The 15,160-nt window shown below is 47.6% G+C and overlaps 2 protein-coding genes across 2 annotated transcripts; one reads left to right on the top strand and one right to left on the bottom strand.

The window, feature by feature from the left end:
- Window positions 1–693: 693 nt before the first annotated feature.
- On the top strand, window positions 694–5,516 carry F4807DRAFT_449729 (uncharacterized protein; the record flags this gene model as incomplete). The annotated part of the gene is made up of 4 exons (XM_048000055.1): window positions 694–1,616; window positions 2,364–2,368; window positions 3,865–4,694; window positions 4,728–5,516. The coding sequence occupies 4 exons, from the start codon at window positions 694–696 to the stop codon at window positions 5,514–5,516; spliced, it is 2,547 nt and encodes an 848-aa protein (XP_047858212.1).
- Window positions 5,517–11,880: 6,364 nt separating this feature from the next.
- On the bottom strand, window positions 11,881–15,007 carry F4807DRAFT_408687 (uncharacterized protein). The gene is made up of 3 exons (XM_047996467.1): window positions 14,785–15,007; window positions 14,587–14,723; window positions 11,881–14,534 (listed from the first exon to the last, which is right to left on the bottom strand). The coding sequence occupies exons 1-3, from the start codon at window positions 14,796–14,798 to the stop codon at window positions 12,100–12,102; spliced, it is 2,586 nt and encodes an 861-aa protein (XP_047858211.1). The 5' UTR covers window positions 14,799–15,007; the 3' UTR covers window positions 11,881–12,099.
- Window positions 15,008–15,160: the final 153 nt, after the last annotated feature.

Raw genomic sequence — 15,160 nt, 5'->3', positions numbered from 1 at the left:
TACGCTACTGCTAGTCGTGTAACCTATTTGCTCTGGTGCCTCTTTCCTCTCAGGTCCCGTCATCTAGCACTAACTTGGAAACACAAGCCATCCTTGTCTGACCTGTCTCTTTACTCCCATTTAGTCCCGTCCCATGCGCGCATGAAAGCTTCGCTACTGCTGCTGAAGGTTCTTTTTCTTCTTTCCCTATTTCTTACATGATTCTCCCACCACCCAACCATAGCTCACCCTCTCTCTTGTCCTCGTCTTCTCCGTCCCATCCTCGTCCTTGACCTCTCCCGCAGGACATATTCCATACATAGATCATCTCCATACCGCTTCTTCCTTATCTTGTCACACCCTCTCATACTTATACATCCGTCCGTCCCTACCTCTACCTCTTCCTCTTCGTCCTTAACTGTGCCGGCGGCCATCTGCACCCCAATTCCTCCAGGCTGTCGATAATCGTCGAGCCACACGTCGTCGAGGTTATATTTATCTTCCAGAGCCCTACTCACTTCTCTTCGATCAATTGGTCATCCTTATTCTTATTCTTGTTCTTTGATCCGGCCGCCTCGCAGTTACCACCAACCATACCCGCGGTTCTTCCAGCACGCGACACCATCACACCACACAAGTCGTCGACTTGGAATTGATTTCTAACCAGTTTTTATTGTGTATCTCACTTGACATCTAGTGCTAACCGATTTCAAAATGGGTTCTTTCGAACGTACCTCGTCGCCAGTTCTTACCATGTCTCCAAGCGCCGCTCATCATGGTGCGTTCGGCATGTCCCCCTTCTCGCATCAACCTTCTCCTTTCAGCCGGTCCATGGCTTTCGGTGCTCCTTCGCCATGGTCCCAATCTCCCATCAACCGCTCCTCGACCGCTGGTCGCAAGCGATCCCGAGACGAGGCTGGCGTTAATCTCGACGTCGAAGAGGCTAAGCTCGAAACGATTGAGCCCGTCAAGGAGCCCGAAGATGAATGGGTATATGGCGAGGGAATGGTGCTCATCAAATCACCCTCATCATACGTGGCCGACGCAGGAAGCCAGTCTGGTACCTGGGTTGAAGAAAAAGCAGCCTCGGACAATATTCGCAAGAACGAGGAAGCCCGTGCCATCAATCAACAATGGCGACCATCCTTAAGAAGCAATAAATCGCAGCGGTTAGACATGAACTCCATCTCAGTTCCCCAGAGCGAGCCTCAGATCAATCGTTCCAGCCCAGTCCGTGACATCGATCCCACTACATCCACCTCCGGCCTATCAGCGGACGCTAGCAGCCAACCCATCATCGACAACTTCACACTTTACCTTGGGATCGGATGGAGCCGCATCAGCACCGACGAACACATCCAAGCCGCAGCTCGTGGGTGGGCGAAATACATCGAAAACCACTTCCCCGTCACCAATGTTCAGATTCAGTTGGAAAGCAAAGGCCTCCAATCCTACCTTGTTGAGGCTGCCGAAGGCTTCTTCCTATTCGCCGAGAATCTACGTCAAGGCCAACTCGTCAGCAAGGACCTTAACCAAACATTCGCCAACCTCAAGACGTCCCCTCCCACATTCGAAGGACCTGAGGTTATGTCTGCTGCTGAATCGCCCAGGCCAGTTAGAGCTTCGTCGCCCCAAGGGTCTGCTGTTGCCCCATTGGACATCGAAATGGATATGAGCTAAACCACTGAGAGAAGAAGGTCACTGATTGCTTTGATGTAGGACATGCCGGCGTAGCTTGGCGAGAGGTAACTTGGAAATTGGCTGGTTCTGGCCCGGGTTCATTTGAATTAATCCTTTTTTATTAACGGTTTTAACGGTTTCATCCACATACACGACTTCGAGCCGATGGATATTGGGCCACAAAAAGTTTCGCGGGACCTGGAGTTCTATTCCTTTCGACGGCGCTTGTATACTTAACTTGTACGATAGAACTCTACATCACTGATTTTCGCCCAAGAGAAATCATTTTCATCAGTTTTAACCCATGATTCGGCATACCAATAGATTTTATACCAGTGAATGCCCATGGAATGCTGCCTTAGCAATTCGAAAAAGGTAGTTGGGCGACAATAGCGTCGCATTCGTTTGTTAGATTTTCAAGACTCAAGCCAATACCAACCCGGATCGGGATGCAGGATGTCAAGCGTTAGATCCAGTAGACAATAGGATCAGACCAGGGTTCCTTATACCACAAGGAATGGTTATAGACATCCTATCATATATCGCTTTAAATTCAGGTTTGTAGCCATGAAGAAAGGACAGCATGAGCTAAGAAACTTTACCGTTGTATGTACTTGGCAAGGCAGATTTTCGCTGTGCGGATAACTGGATAAATAGATATTAACTTAAAAAGAGTTGATCATACGATAAATCTACCTACGTAGAATCGGTTCCGCTTAAGTATTTAACAGACATTATGTAGTTATAAGTTGCGATTACCTAACCATATTTATCATTGTTCCGTCCACTGCTCAAATAGATTTTGTCCTTTCCAACAACTTCTGATGGATCTCTTCGGCTTCGACCGCACCACCCGCGATTGGACGTCTTCTATGCAGACAATATGTCGTTACCGGGATTACCAATCATGGCGAGGCATTACCAACTAGGGCAAGCAGGCAAAAGCTAGGCTGACGAGCTCCCCCCTCCACTTCCAAGGAATGAGGAGCCGGGTTTCGAGGTCGTCGAGGTGACGGGCAAGCAACTGGTTCTTAGTGGCCGGAGCACTCGCGCTAATAAATCTTCCTATCGATAGGATATCCGTTGCTGGCCGATCGCTGCATCCGGGATCCATGCTTTCACCCACCACTGAAAGCGACGAGGGGCAAGTCAGATATCAACATTATAGCTATGACCACCATCCAATTCAAATCCCTTTAAAGACACATGCATTAGGCGTCGAAGCAATAGATGCTCACGTCCATGTCGTGCAAGACAAACTCGAGTAGGTAATACAATAAACAAGGACGCGGCAGAAAGAAGCGCGACGTTTGGCAGATTTATATACGATCTGGCTTTCGTCCGTAACGACTTTTACAACGCGTTCCCCAACCAACTTCTCTTTTATTGCTTGATTTTTCCGGGCATTCTTCTAGAACGTTTCAATTGCTGGCCCTTTCATGGAGGCCGCCTACAACAAATTGCATATATACATACAGTACTTAATGAACCAGCTTGTTGTGGCGAAATCGTGAGAGACACCATACAACATTTGCGCATCCTTGCACAGCCGCAACAGGGCGGGCGGCCTATCAATCGACAACAATCGCGCAATTAACAGTCCGAACTTGGTAGCTGGTCGCTCGTGATGCTACTGGGGTAGTTGGCCCCGCTGCATATTGTGCATACATATTGTCCCGTGCTTTTGCGTATCCATTCAGCTGCCTCAAGCTGTGGACACTGGACTTTCAGAAGCAAGGGAATTGACAGGTCGTTCTTTTGCTTGAATCTTATTCTTCAATCTCATCACCTTTTATTCAGACCCATATAAGCCACATAGGGAAATGCCATTGTCATTTTCGGATTGAGGACTAGCTAGCTCCAAGGAATCAACGATTAATCTACCCAGGCAACTTACATGTTTATGAGAAGAGACGGTCTCAGCTAATCTCGTACGCCACAACGACTGCGCCTCCCTCCTCCGATCGCAACCAGACGGATCTATCCACGATCTACGCATACCGCCAACACTTCTAATCGACTTGCCAGTTGACCGACAAGTTAGCTGGCTCGCCAACTTGCGAGTGGAGGTCTCTATTTCGAGCTTATTTCCACTTGGATCGAGCACGACAGAGACCTCACAAGCCTCCAAGTCCAGAGTCCCGACTCTATCCATCGATCCAAGACGCCTGCTCCTCTTTTTCCCCATTTACGTCTAATTACCAGTATTCATGGTCTCACAATTAGATCAGTCTCTTACCCTCCGCGGCCCTTCATCCGTCGTTTCGGCGCGCACCTCTTCCCGCCCCCATGCGTCCTCTCGCAGTAAGCGGTATAACCGCTCCCACGCCGGAGGGAGCTCATACGTCCCGCAAAATGAATTCCCCGTATTTAGTCACTCAGGAGACGTCGAGATACTTATAAGAGCTGGCGGGAAGGAGAATAGATACCTCCTACATAGGCATACGTTGACGAGATGTTCCGGGTTCTTCGAGGCAAGCACGAGCCAGGAATGGTCCAAAGCGAGTCTGTTGCCGTTGCCGGAAGCCTCCTCGAGAGAGCTGAGTAGGATAGGGGAAGAAGACGCGGCTAACGGCGGAAGTGAAGTTACGCGTCCGGGTGCAAATTCGCCTATCCCGCGGAAACGGTGGCGGTATGAATTAGATCCTGGGAGTGGGGCGGACGATATACCGATGCTGGTACAGAAAGAAGCCAACACCTCTAGCTCTACCGATTCCACGCAATCAAATTCGATATTCGGAGGCGGAGGCACGGCCGCAAACACACCTGCTACACGAAGAACGGCCAGCCATACACACACACATTCCACAAACTCGTTCTTCCGCTCCGTCGCCAACCTCTCTCTAGTGCCAACCAAGGTCGATCAAGGTCTACCTCTTTCTCAAGCCGACGCCGACCTTCTTCGTGATTACGACAACCTCTTCCGTATATTCTATAACTACTCGCCGATGCTAGACAGCATTAACATCGCCGATGCCTACGTGCAATGTAAATCGCTGCTAACATTAGCGGACCAATACGATGCGTTAGCAGTTGTAGGGCCACGGGTCGATCATCACTTGTTGCAGTTTCAAAGCAGGTTATGGAAGCAGATCGCTAAGTACCCTGTCAGCTATTTACGACTAGGATATCTAAGCAGGAGCAAAATCATTTTCCAAGAAGCGTTGATACACGTTGTCGGACAGTGGCCCGCCGGCGAGCGGAGCATTCGACAATCGTTTCCAGATATCGTACTCGATATTATCGAAGACAAGGTAGACGAGCTTGAAGAAACGGTATCCAGGATCGAAAGTCGTCTCTTCCGCCTCAATCTAACCAACTCCCGGGGCGAGCGCATCACGCCTAGTACTTCTTACCTCGATTGGCTCGCCGTATCTTTCTTTCGTCAGTGGCTCGCTGATAACACTTCACCGGCGCCTTTGCCCCCTCCCGCCTCTACTAGGGGACACTCGTCGCGTGACGGTGGTAATCCTCGAAGTAATGCCGTGGTTGCCTCGGCACCGACAGCACCAAACCTCGCAAGCTTAGGCCGCACCTATCGTACTCTCGGGTCTGCGGCCGGATATCTCAGCCACGACGATTGCAAGCGGTTCCTCAAATTGACGCCCGAATTATACTCCCGTGACAATCTTCGGCGATTCGAGAAGCGCATCGACGAGCTGAAACACGCTGCTCGCGAGATCGTCCGACCGCTTATGGGTAGTGGATTAGAGCTCGAGCTAGAACGCGGCGCCGCCACGCCGAGTACCGCTAGTATCGGCGGGCCTGGCGTTCACGTATCCCCGAGTGGGATGACGAGTTATCTAACGTGTGTTCGCGTCATGGAAAGGGACCTTCCTTGGGCTATTGAGGACTAGCGAGGGACCGATTCAAAATTCGGAACAAGATGATTATGGGAGCCATACCCATAAACGACATGAAATGATACGATGAGACGGCACGGGTTGAGATGAAACAAAATGACGTGAAGAAACAGTCTTCCCGAGCTGGGCGAGGGATGCGTTGACATGCGGATCACGCACCGTGATCTCTCTTACAACAATATAAGTTGACGATATAAACTGGCTACATGTGGCGGACGCGATACGTGTCCTCGAGCACCATGACGCAGTATTACTCCTTAGAAGCCCGGCCCAGGTTTGGTCGGGATTTGCGTTACAATGTGTTGTATATGGACGGAATCTTTTTTATGAAAAAAATCGCTTTTAGGATACCCACCGATACGTATATCTATTTATTTTTGCTTTTTTTATGTCCACATTTATATCTATTTAGAATACGAAATAAATGAAATCTTTTGAGTTGGAAAGATGTTGATAGTTTTTTGATCTACCCAAAGTTGTTGCCGTTGAGTGTTATGTAACAATTTGGACTTACCCCCTTTTCCGTCCGAAGGACATATTACGCCCAAACTTTTTATTATTATGTAAGCCCATCATGGTCACGTGGTACCCCTTTTCCTGGTTACCTACAGCTCCTGAATTAAGCACCCTTCACATATTGAATAGCAAATATAATGTGTTTGATACGCCGGATTTCTGAGAAGTGGTAATTCTTCAGCACCCAAAGTGTGTCATAGAATAAACACGATTGGGTCGTCTGAGATTCGATGTTACTACTACTGTATTCACTACACATACACCATACACATAAAAGTCATAGGGGATGTAGAAACAAGAGCCGCTATAGCAATCTCTTAATATAATGATTGAATCAGAAGATTAAGTATTAATTCAATGAAATTGTGAAGACGTTGAAACATACAAGCAATGCTATGTGTGTATTGCTTTAGTTAGCCACTTTCGCCTTGGCTCTTATGATGATTACACTTCCACTTGATTGGTTGCTGTTTTTATATAATTGCTCAGTACTAAAGCATGATACACCTAAGCACTCATAGTAACCAAACAGAAGTCTATACTACCTCGGTTCTGATTAGTTTAGAATAGATACGTGTCAGATGAATGGCATTTTACTTATAAAACCCCGCCTATATACAACTACCAGTTAAGGTTGGAATACCCGTATAGGCTTTGCTAGGAGAATCTTCTTAGGTTGAGCAAGATGTATCAATGATAAGCAGTTGAAGTATCCTTTGAAATTGGCAAGCAGTGATGACAACTGTCCATTAGGAACATTTGCTATTTACGTAATTATATATCATGAGCTGTTTTAAATATGACAAACATAGGTCATGAGGGACAAAATTTTACTATCATGAGAAGTTTTCCCCGCAGAGAGAATGGCAGAAAGGGTACCGTGCGTGTAAAGTTCATAGCAAATGGGATGAATCCTATATAATGACGTTATTTCCCAATGCTTTTATATGAGCATATCTTGTCTAAGTTCAGTAGTTGTCCCATGTTGAACGTCATACCTAGCTTTATAACCGTCATTCTTTACCTTAAGGATAATTGATCCTTGTTCAAAGTAACTTCGCACTATGCTTGTGTACAATTTAGTATGATAGAACAGCGATATCGTGTCTTTCTCCCTCTGTGATCTATTTACACGGCGCTAGGGATCAAACTATACGGTGGCTGTCGTCACCTGCCCTGCTATAAAGTACCAGACGTGAAAACTATATAACAGCCCCAGATCCTTGAACTTGCTTTCCTTTACATTCTTCTTCCTACTCACAAAATCGGTTCCTATCCTTGTATAATACCTATCTAAAAAAAAGTCGCGCAAGCCGAGTCAAACTATTAATAATGTAATTTATTCTATTAATTGTGCACATACTATCTTCTAAAAACTCACGTTTCCTCGGTTCCGTCTTCCTACATACTCCGTCGCGTCAGAAAGATTGCGATGAGTAGGAGGCTGTGTGAAGAATTTGACGATTACATCTCTCACCATATTCTCTTCATAATCCTCCATCTTGGAGAAGTGCCTAAGAAGAAGCACGATGAACGCGGGCATCATTACCTTAATAAAGACCCCAATAAGCAGAGACGACTACAACTTTGATCCTAGTCCAACTTTCTTACTCCACCATATCATCGATGATGATCTTAACAAAACACCTGGGAGTGGATAGCTGCAACCATCGACTTACATCCTACCGGCATTGTCGATTTGCTAGGTACAGATAAGGCCAGTCTGAGAACACCGGCGCCCATTTGTAGCGCCTATCAACAATTAGCCCGTTCAAGTCAATTCTCCGCGGTGACTTTCGACCACACTCCACAGTCACGTTGCAACATCTGCAAGATTACGGAAGAGAGGAGTGTCTCGCCTTCAAGCATCAAGGGCGTGCTGGGCCGTTGTGTTCGCAAATTCACAATGGCGTCTAATGTTAGTGAGGAAAACTGTAGTTGACAGATCCCTCCAATGAATGAACTCCGCAACAACCTGTGCTTTCAGTGAGGTTTTCAGCATGCCCACCGACGCAGCCAATCCGGAACCTTCCATGGAACCTAGACGACGTGTGGTTCATGCCACCAAGTTGGACGAAGCAATCAGAACCGGTCAGTACACTCGACGGATCTCAACGCGAGAGCTATCAAATTCCCACAGCTCTTCAGCATAGTGTGGTATTTTACCAACAGACTATTCATGTTTCCTCGGTCACGTTCAAGACAGCTCAAGCTATTTTTATCTACAAAGGGTCGAAGCTCGCCAAAGCTTACATTGAATGCGGTGCTTTACACGACCTAGAAACATTAGCAGTTCTTATTCTCTTTTATTCAGAAGGAGTATGTGGAACTCATGCTAATTTATTGCGAGGCATGATCATATATAAAGGCTATCTATAAGCGGATACATGATGCAGAACGACAAGAGGCTTGGTGGAATACTATTCTGCTCACTCTACTATCCTTAGAGCGCTTCCAATACCTCAGAACGCTTCCTCCATCATAGGCAGAGGGAGGTGGCAGGGAGTGAGCAGTACCGTATCCGATTTAAGTGTCGCTCGGGTCTTTATGCACAATTAGAAATACTTATGACGGCCCTTGACCATCTCGGCCATATCGGCTTGGTTGCCGGGATCCTGACAGAGAACCACTGGCAACGGTTAATAAAACCACCGGGATGCTAATGGATCTTGGGAAGTTGCCCAATCCGAAAATAATGGCGACCAATCGCTGGGCGTTTAGTACATACCTACGTGGCCTTAACCCGGACGCCGAAGGATACTACTCCAACAGATTCATCACTGGCCAATATGTACCTAGTGGACGTTCTCATTATGCGCGATAAAACGTCGAGGACGATGAGAAAAGCTTCCCAAGACATCCCAAGAGATCACTCTCAAGACGGGAAAACAGTGAACTTGGGAGACGGGCCACTTGAACGGTATGATACAAGAGACGGAGAAATGCTCGACAGCACTGCGAAACCTGCAGTGGAAGTACCTTGGACAAAAGGCTATGGCCAGCAAGAGAAAGCTGCGCTCAAGCTGTCGGGAGTTGTGCCTTGGGCTAAAGAAAGGGACATCTGTTTCTCCCAGCTCGCAAAGGAAGCTTTCACATTTAAGAATGTGATATAACCCCCTTGATACGGTACCTATCAAGGGAATCGACTAACACTGCGTCAAGCTTCATCATTGTATGGCGTATACGACTAATATTTAACAAACAGGATGGAGACGTTATTAACGACCCTCTCCTTATTCTTTAATAAGATTTATCAATCTTAACTCGTCCCTGTTAATTATCGGCGCTTAGCTTCGAATAGAACCATCAGTTACAATAGATAACTGAAGATCCAGAGGAAGAGAGACACAGGGAAGTTGGCGATCATCGTTCAACATTATCCAGGATGCCCTGGAATAGAGAAAACGCTCCTGGACCCACATTCATGGTACACCCAACCTGGGATCTTTCAGGGATACCTCTCATCTTCTTTTATCTAGGCGGATGAGATTCTTTCAACGTACATTTAAGAATCTTTAATCGCGCTTGTTAAATTGCATGAAGATGTGGGCCTGAGGACGACTGTTCTGCCGTTTTTGTGTGGTGGGCATCTTGACGCCGCATCTCCCTGGGCAACTGGTATAAAGAGAGGGCAGCTTGCAATGGCACCAACGAAGAAGGCCCCAATCAAAGGAACAAGACACGCCGTGCGCGGAACCCGCTGTGCCGAATACAATAAGAGCCGTCCTTGTGGAGGGAACATTTGGGTGCCATTATCCTTCCAAGCAACCACGAACGCTCTAGTGATTAAGTATAGACGGCAGCGCCTAAGAAGATGAATATATTCGTTTACCATGCGCGAAGAAGTCTTCTCACCCGGAGCCGATAACCTCTTCAAGCCTTCAAATTTCCACAAAGCTCTTAACCAACTACGACACTTATTATGTGGTCCTACCCGGACGTGTAATGTTAGCAAGAAGCAGGACAGCCAGAAAAGCACTCAATTTCGTGAAACAGTGAGCTCAGCGCGCAACGATCAACAACAAGGACGTCTTTTCCTCGTGGAAAATTGCGCAAAGAAAGTGGGCGACAACCGATGCTATCCCTCGAATGAACTTTTCGATTAATGAAGAGAGTGATAAAAAGGCTCTCTTCGCTCTTTCATTCATGTCAGATATTGATACGGATGGTTTGAGAAGGGGAAGAAGCCAGAGCCACCTTAGGTAAACTTAACAGTGTGCGCACTCCACGTGCGACACAGAAAATACAACCACCTTTGGCCGAATGCTCCATATGGTAGCTTCACAGAGTCAAGCCTACCTACATGAGAGCCTATGTACTGGAACCGAATAATATCAATGAGCGGTCAAGCATTCCACTGCGCTGTTGCCACCTCGATTTCACATTGGTCTATGAGGACTCACAACTTATCGAGGCCCGTTCATCTTCGAATTTGAATGGGTCGACCGATAAGTTACCCTCACTATAGACACCGAGATTGTCTTCATGTACCTAAAACGGACTTTGTGGTTAAAGTTACCAGGACCTGCCCAGATGACGATGGTCGTCTCCAGTCTGTGATGGAACAAAAGCTAAATGAGGAAACCAAATATCGGTGTCCTTGTCTCGTCGCATCGCATCGCATCGCAGCGAAGCGCAACTCAAAGACTGCGATTGGAGGTGGAGGAGAGAAGGAGTGGCAAATAGAGAAAGATTGCCGACCAGATTGCTAAGCAAGGCCACGTCTTGGTAGCGACCATATGCTGGCTTCCGTACTTAGCGTCGATATCGCAGACATTCAGCATCATGGCGGACCTCCTATTATCGCTCCATCGATGATTTCCAGCATCAAACGCGAAGTCAGACTGAAGATAAACAATACTTGGTTAGTTGGTTAGAGACAAGAACCTCCTGACCGGAGAGAAGCGCTGGCTTTCTCTCGTAGATCTATAATAGGGGTATACGGCGTGAAGGGCTATCATCAAGTCCGATTAAGCCAGAAACCAGAAGGGAACTAGTAAGGAGTGGGAATTGAATGTCATACCCTCGCAGCCTCGCTAGCCGAGAAAGAGAAGGCTAAGGTACGAGCTGTCGACTTTGCCATAGCACACCTCGTTGGCGAGGATTGGAATCACGAGGTTGTACATTTCGATGAATGTCGCCTGAGGTGTTCAACGAGGACGGATGCCTCGAAGGGCCTATGTGTGCGGCATCCTACCCAGCATGCATTCCTATCTATTGTCCCGTTCACCGAACCAGATAATCATGGATGCGTCGGGCTGGCGGCCAATTCCATAAAGAAATCAACTACAATCGCTGGGAGTGTTGGGATTACGCCACAGCCATGTGGACCCGACAGACAAACCACAGCTATGAGGGACTGGCCACTTAGGCTAGTTAACCCTAAGTTTAGCACTTAACCTTGTCTTACTATAACGCGTTACCTAAGTCAAACCAACAGGGAGCTCTCTACAACACTTCCGTCATAGAAGATAATCTGGACAGCCACGAATGTTGTACATACCGTACATACATATCTGGGATCGTTTCCCCGGTGTCTCTAGGATGTCATGGCCTAAGCCATGTCAGAGCTTGGAACGGTTGGCCCGGAGCTTGGGTCACCTTGGAGTGACAGTATATAGTTGTTCCGGTCTAATGTGGGATGGAGGGGTATATCCCCGCAATTGTGAGGTTGCACAATTGTTTCTTTTTTTAATTTCTTTAAGTCTAATCGATTCAACCCTTGACACAGGAGAGGTAAAAGACATACGTCTTTTTAGAAGTTATCAACATTGCCTACGCAGCATGGAACTATGTATTCACTACTATCAAAAAATAAACATCATCCTTATTATGAATTTAGATTGATCCCTGGTCGATCTAGCTATGCAATTCTATGTGTGCCGTGAACCCCTATCCTAGTGTATTCTATGCATCTATGAATTTCCCGATTTCCGTTATGCAAATGTCGCCCAAACCATGCGTTCTATGTAAAAATGCTCGCACCAGAATGCGTCCATGTAGTATTAACCATCAATATGCTGAATTTATCGTACCCCTTGACTAGGTGTTCAAGTGAATCTTAATCTTCGCCCGTCAAGTCGATACACGAGAGATCGCTACGCCTCCATGCCGCTCCTCTCCCACCATTAGCTTCCGCACCATCCAAACCTCGGGCCTTCGTTAGCAGCTCGTTAGCCTCATCGACGTCGACTTCTAACTCCCTAAAGAAACCTGGTTCGCTTTTGCGAGGCATATACAGCTTTGTCGTCCGCTTTGTGGCGTTGAACGTATTGTTTAGCGTGGCTTGTTTCGTTTCTTGCTTTCCTGGTTGCTGCTTCTGCTTCGTTGGCCGTGGAGGCGTTTGTTCTTCGGCTACAGTAGGACAGTTGAATGGATTCCTACCAGAGCGTGTTGGAAGTGGGCCGAGAATGCTGCTAAGTGGCGGTAGGTCGAAATCATCATCATCTTCCGAGTCTAAAATTTGTACAGCTTCAACTGCTACTGTCCGTGCCCGCGCGAGTTGCCGTTCACTGCCTCTACTTTCTGTAGGTGATCTTGTAACGGGCAACGTTTCCGTCCTTGCTAACTTCCGTACTGGCTTCTTCTCGCTCGACATGGGCGATGGACTAAGGGCTCTTACCGCTGTACGGCGACCTAGTAGTCTACTACTCGTTTGAGGCGTTCTCGTTGGTGTTACAGAACTATGGGGCCTCGGCAGCGAGGGCAACACCGCTGCTGGGGGGGTCTCTTCTGCGGGAGGGTTCCCGGGTCGCCTCATAGAGGAATTATGACCCGCGGTAGGCGACGTAGGGGGGCTAGAGGATATGGTAATGGGCTCGGAAGCTTTGGTAGATTTGGTCTTGGCAACTCTAGGACTGGTTTGTGAGCCAGCAATCGTCCAGGGGTTGATGCTCGGGTCCGGCCTTGATGCTGGGGAAGCATTCCTGGGTTTGGACTTGGATTTGGACTGCTTACTGGATCTTGTAGGCCGCGCGTTTTGTGAGGTCTGGCTAGAGGAGAGAAGGGGTGCCAGAATCTGCGAAGGTACCGCAGAAGTGCCACGTGAGTTCCCAGCCCGGACTGGAGATGGCGGTCCCAAGAATGTTGGCGCAATAGTCTTATTTGTTTCTTCACCTTGTGGGATATTTTTCGTGACCTTGACGAACTTGTCTAAGCTGGCGGTCGTACCCGCAGACTTCCCCTTTGGCTTCGTAGTCTTTAGCTTTTGGCGAGCTGCGGCTTTCGCGACCTTGGCTCGTTGTGCTTCCTCCCAGTCCTCAACGGTGATAGGTATGCTGAGTTTCCCTATAGTCTCTGGTATCCAAGATAGATCTGGTTCAGTTGGATTGAATGGCTTCTTGCTGCTGCTCTTCGCAATGGCGTCTGCTCCTTCTTCCTCAGCCATAGCATCAAATTCGTCGTCACTGTTGAGTGCCAGACCATCTCGCCCGTATTCTATTACTTCGTCCGGTTCTTCCTGAAAATCATAACCGACGATCTTAGTTGGAATAAACGATATTCGTAGTTCCGGTGTGGCATCCGTGCTGAAATGAGCGCGCTTGCTTGTGATCGATCTGACCAGTTCCGATTCTTCCTTCTCTAGGATCTCAATTGGTTTTGTTCCGTTGCCACCTTGGGTATTCCGAGACATCATCTTTCGTACCAACAAAGATGGTGCTAGAACCCTGATAAACTTGATCGCCCCTATTCGATAATTCCAGTCGAAAGTTTCTCGCACGAATTCGCGTAACCCCTGAATATCAACCGGATGATCCCAGGATTCGCCTTTCAATCTATCTAGAGTCGACGCGCGCGATACTACAGGATGAGTGTAGTACCCGAGAATGTCGAAATTTGGAAAGCTCTCAGGTACGGAAAGGGCCTTATGTCTTGTCCTGAAGAAACCACTCTCATTATACCGCAGTTCGAAAGTCAACCACTCTTTCCAGCTGGCTATTTCGGACGCATCAGACTTCTTCAACCTACAGAGGGATTTTCCGAATCCTGCCCGAGCAGCCTCGCAAGCTAACTTGACACCGGCACCAGGAATACCTTCTGGAAGGTAATCACCACCACTCATCAGTGCGACTAGGACCATCCCTTCTCGATCCAGTCCGGCTCCGCTCTTCTGTAGCCCTTCGGTGTCGTACATGGAGACGTGAGTGGGTGTTTTGCTTCCTTTTGTACCCTCAGAAGACCAGTTCCTAAGTGTTCGTGTACATCCAAACATGATGGTATCGACATCTTCGCTGAGAACTGCGTCAACAATACCTGTTTGCTGCAGGAGAGCGCATTCAGCTTCTGCTTCGCCGGGGGCGTCATGTATTTTGAAGCCGAACAATTTGATCATTCGTTTAGCCATAGAGGTGGCAACGCCATCACCTCGACCAGACCGCTTGTTCCGCTTGAAAGCTGGCTTGTTGGGGCCATCAAAAACGAAGATAGGCTGTATGGACAAGCCGAGTAGTCTTACAAGTCTGTAGAACAGCGTCCGAATGGCGGGGTTGGAGCCGCCTGGTGTTGTTAGTATACCAGTTAAGTATGAGCTAGCAGTCAACTGTCGCACCTCGAGCAGCCTGAGCTTGAAACTGCCAAATGGATATGTCTATCGCTAGACGGAAGGGTCGGCCTGTCTCTTCGAGCTTCTCGACGGCAAGCTTCGTTAGAGATATCCGCTTTCCAGTGCCAATCTCCTTATATATCCTATGTCGATGTTAGCTCAATAATCCGTAATGTGTAGCTCAAGATTGTCATTAGAACCGACCCCTTGATCCCCATTGTGAAGGCCCTTTAACCGAATCGGCGAGACAAGCTACCTAGCCATGGGCGTTGTTTACAAACGAATCCGCTTTCGAGGAGTGGTTTGATAATAAGAATTGAAGACTACAACTTTGCAGTATGAGTATTTCGACGTGTAATAGTCACGGGATTAAGACAATTAAATAAGGGTTTAAAAAGTAAAAGTGGAATTAGGTCGGTGAAGTATTGAGCTAGGTATGCAAGGACTGAAGTTTTTGAACTCTAATGTTGACTTTGACGTCTTTGGTATCCACTAGCAACGGCGTCCGTGCAGGGATCTTTAGTGGAACATCTGCTGCAAGCAAGCTAGACCCGCCCATCGGTACGTGCATAACATGCTT

This window comes from Annulohypoxylon truncatum (assembly GCF_022578515.1).
Source record: "Annulohypoxylon truncatum strain CBS 140777 unplaced genomic scaffold F4807scaffold_3, whole genome shotgun sequence".
NCBI classification, from domain to species: domain Eukaryota; kingdom Fungi; phylum Ascomycota; class Sordariomycetes; order Xylariales; family Hypoxylaceae; genus Annulohypoxylon; species Annulohypoxylon truncatum.
Note: the sequence above shows the minus strand (reverse complement) of the source record. Positions and strands in the feature narration are given on the sequence as shown.

Coding starts and splice junctions, on each gene's coding strand:
- F4807DRAFT_408687 (XM_047996467.1), bottom strand. Junction 14,535..14,586: donor TCAAGCTCAGGCTGCTCGAG/GTGCGACAGTTG, acceptor TAACAACACCAG/GCGGCTCCAACCCCGCCATT.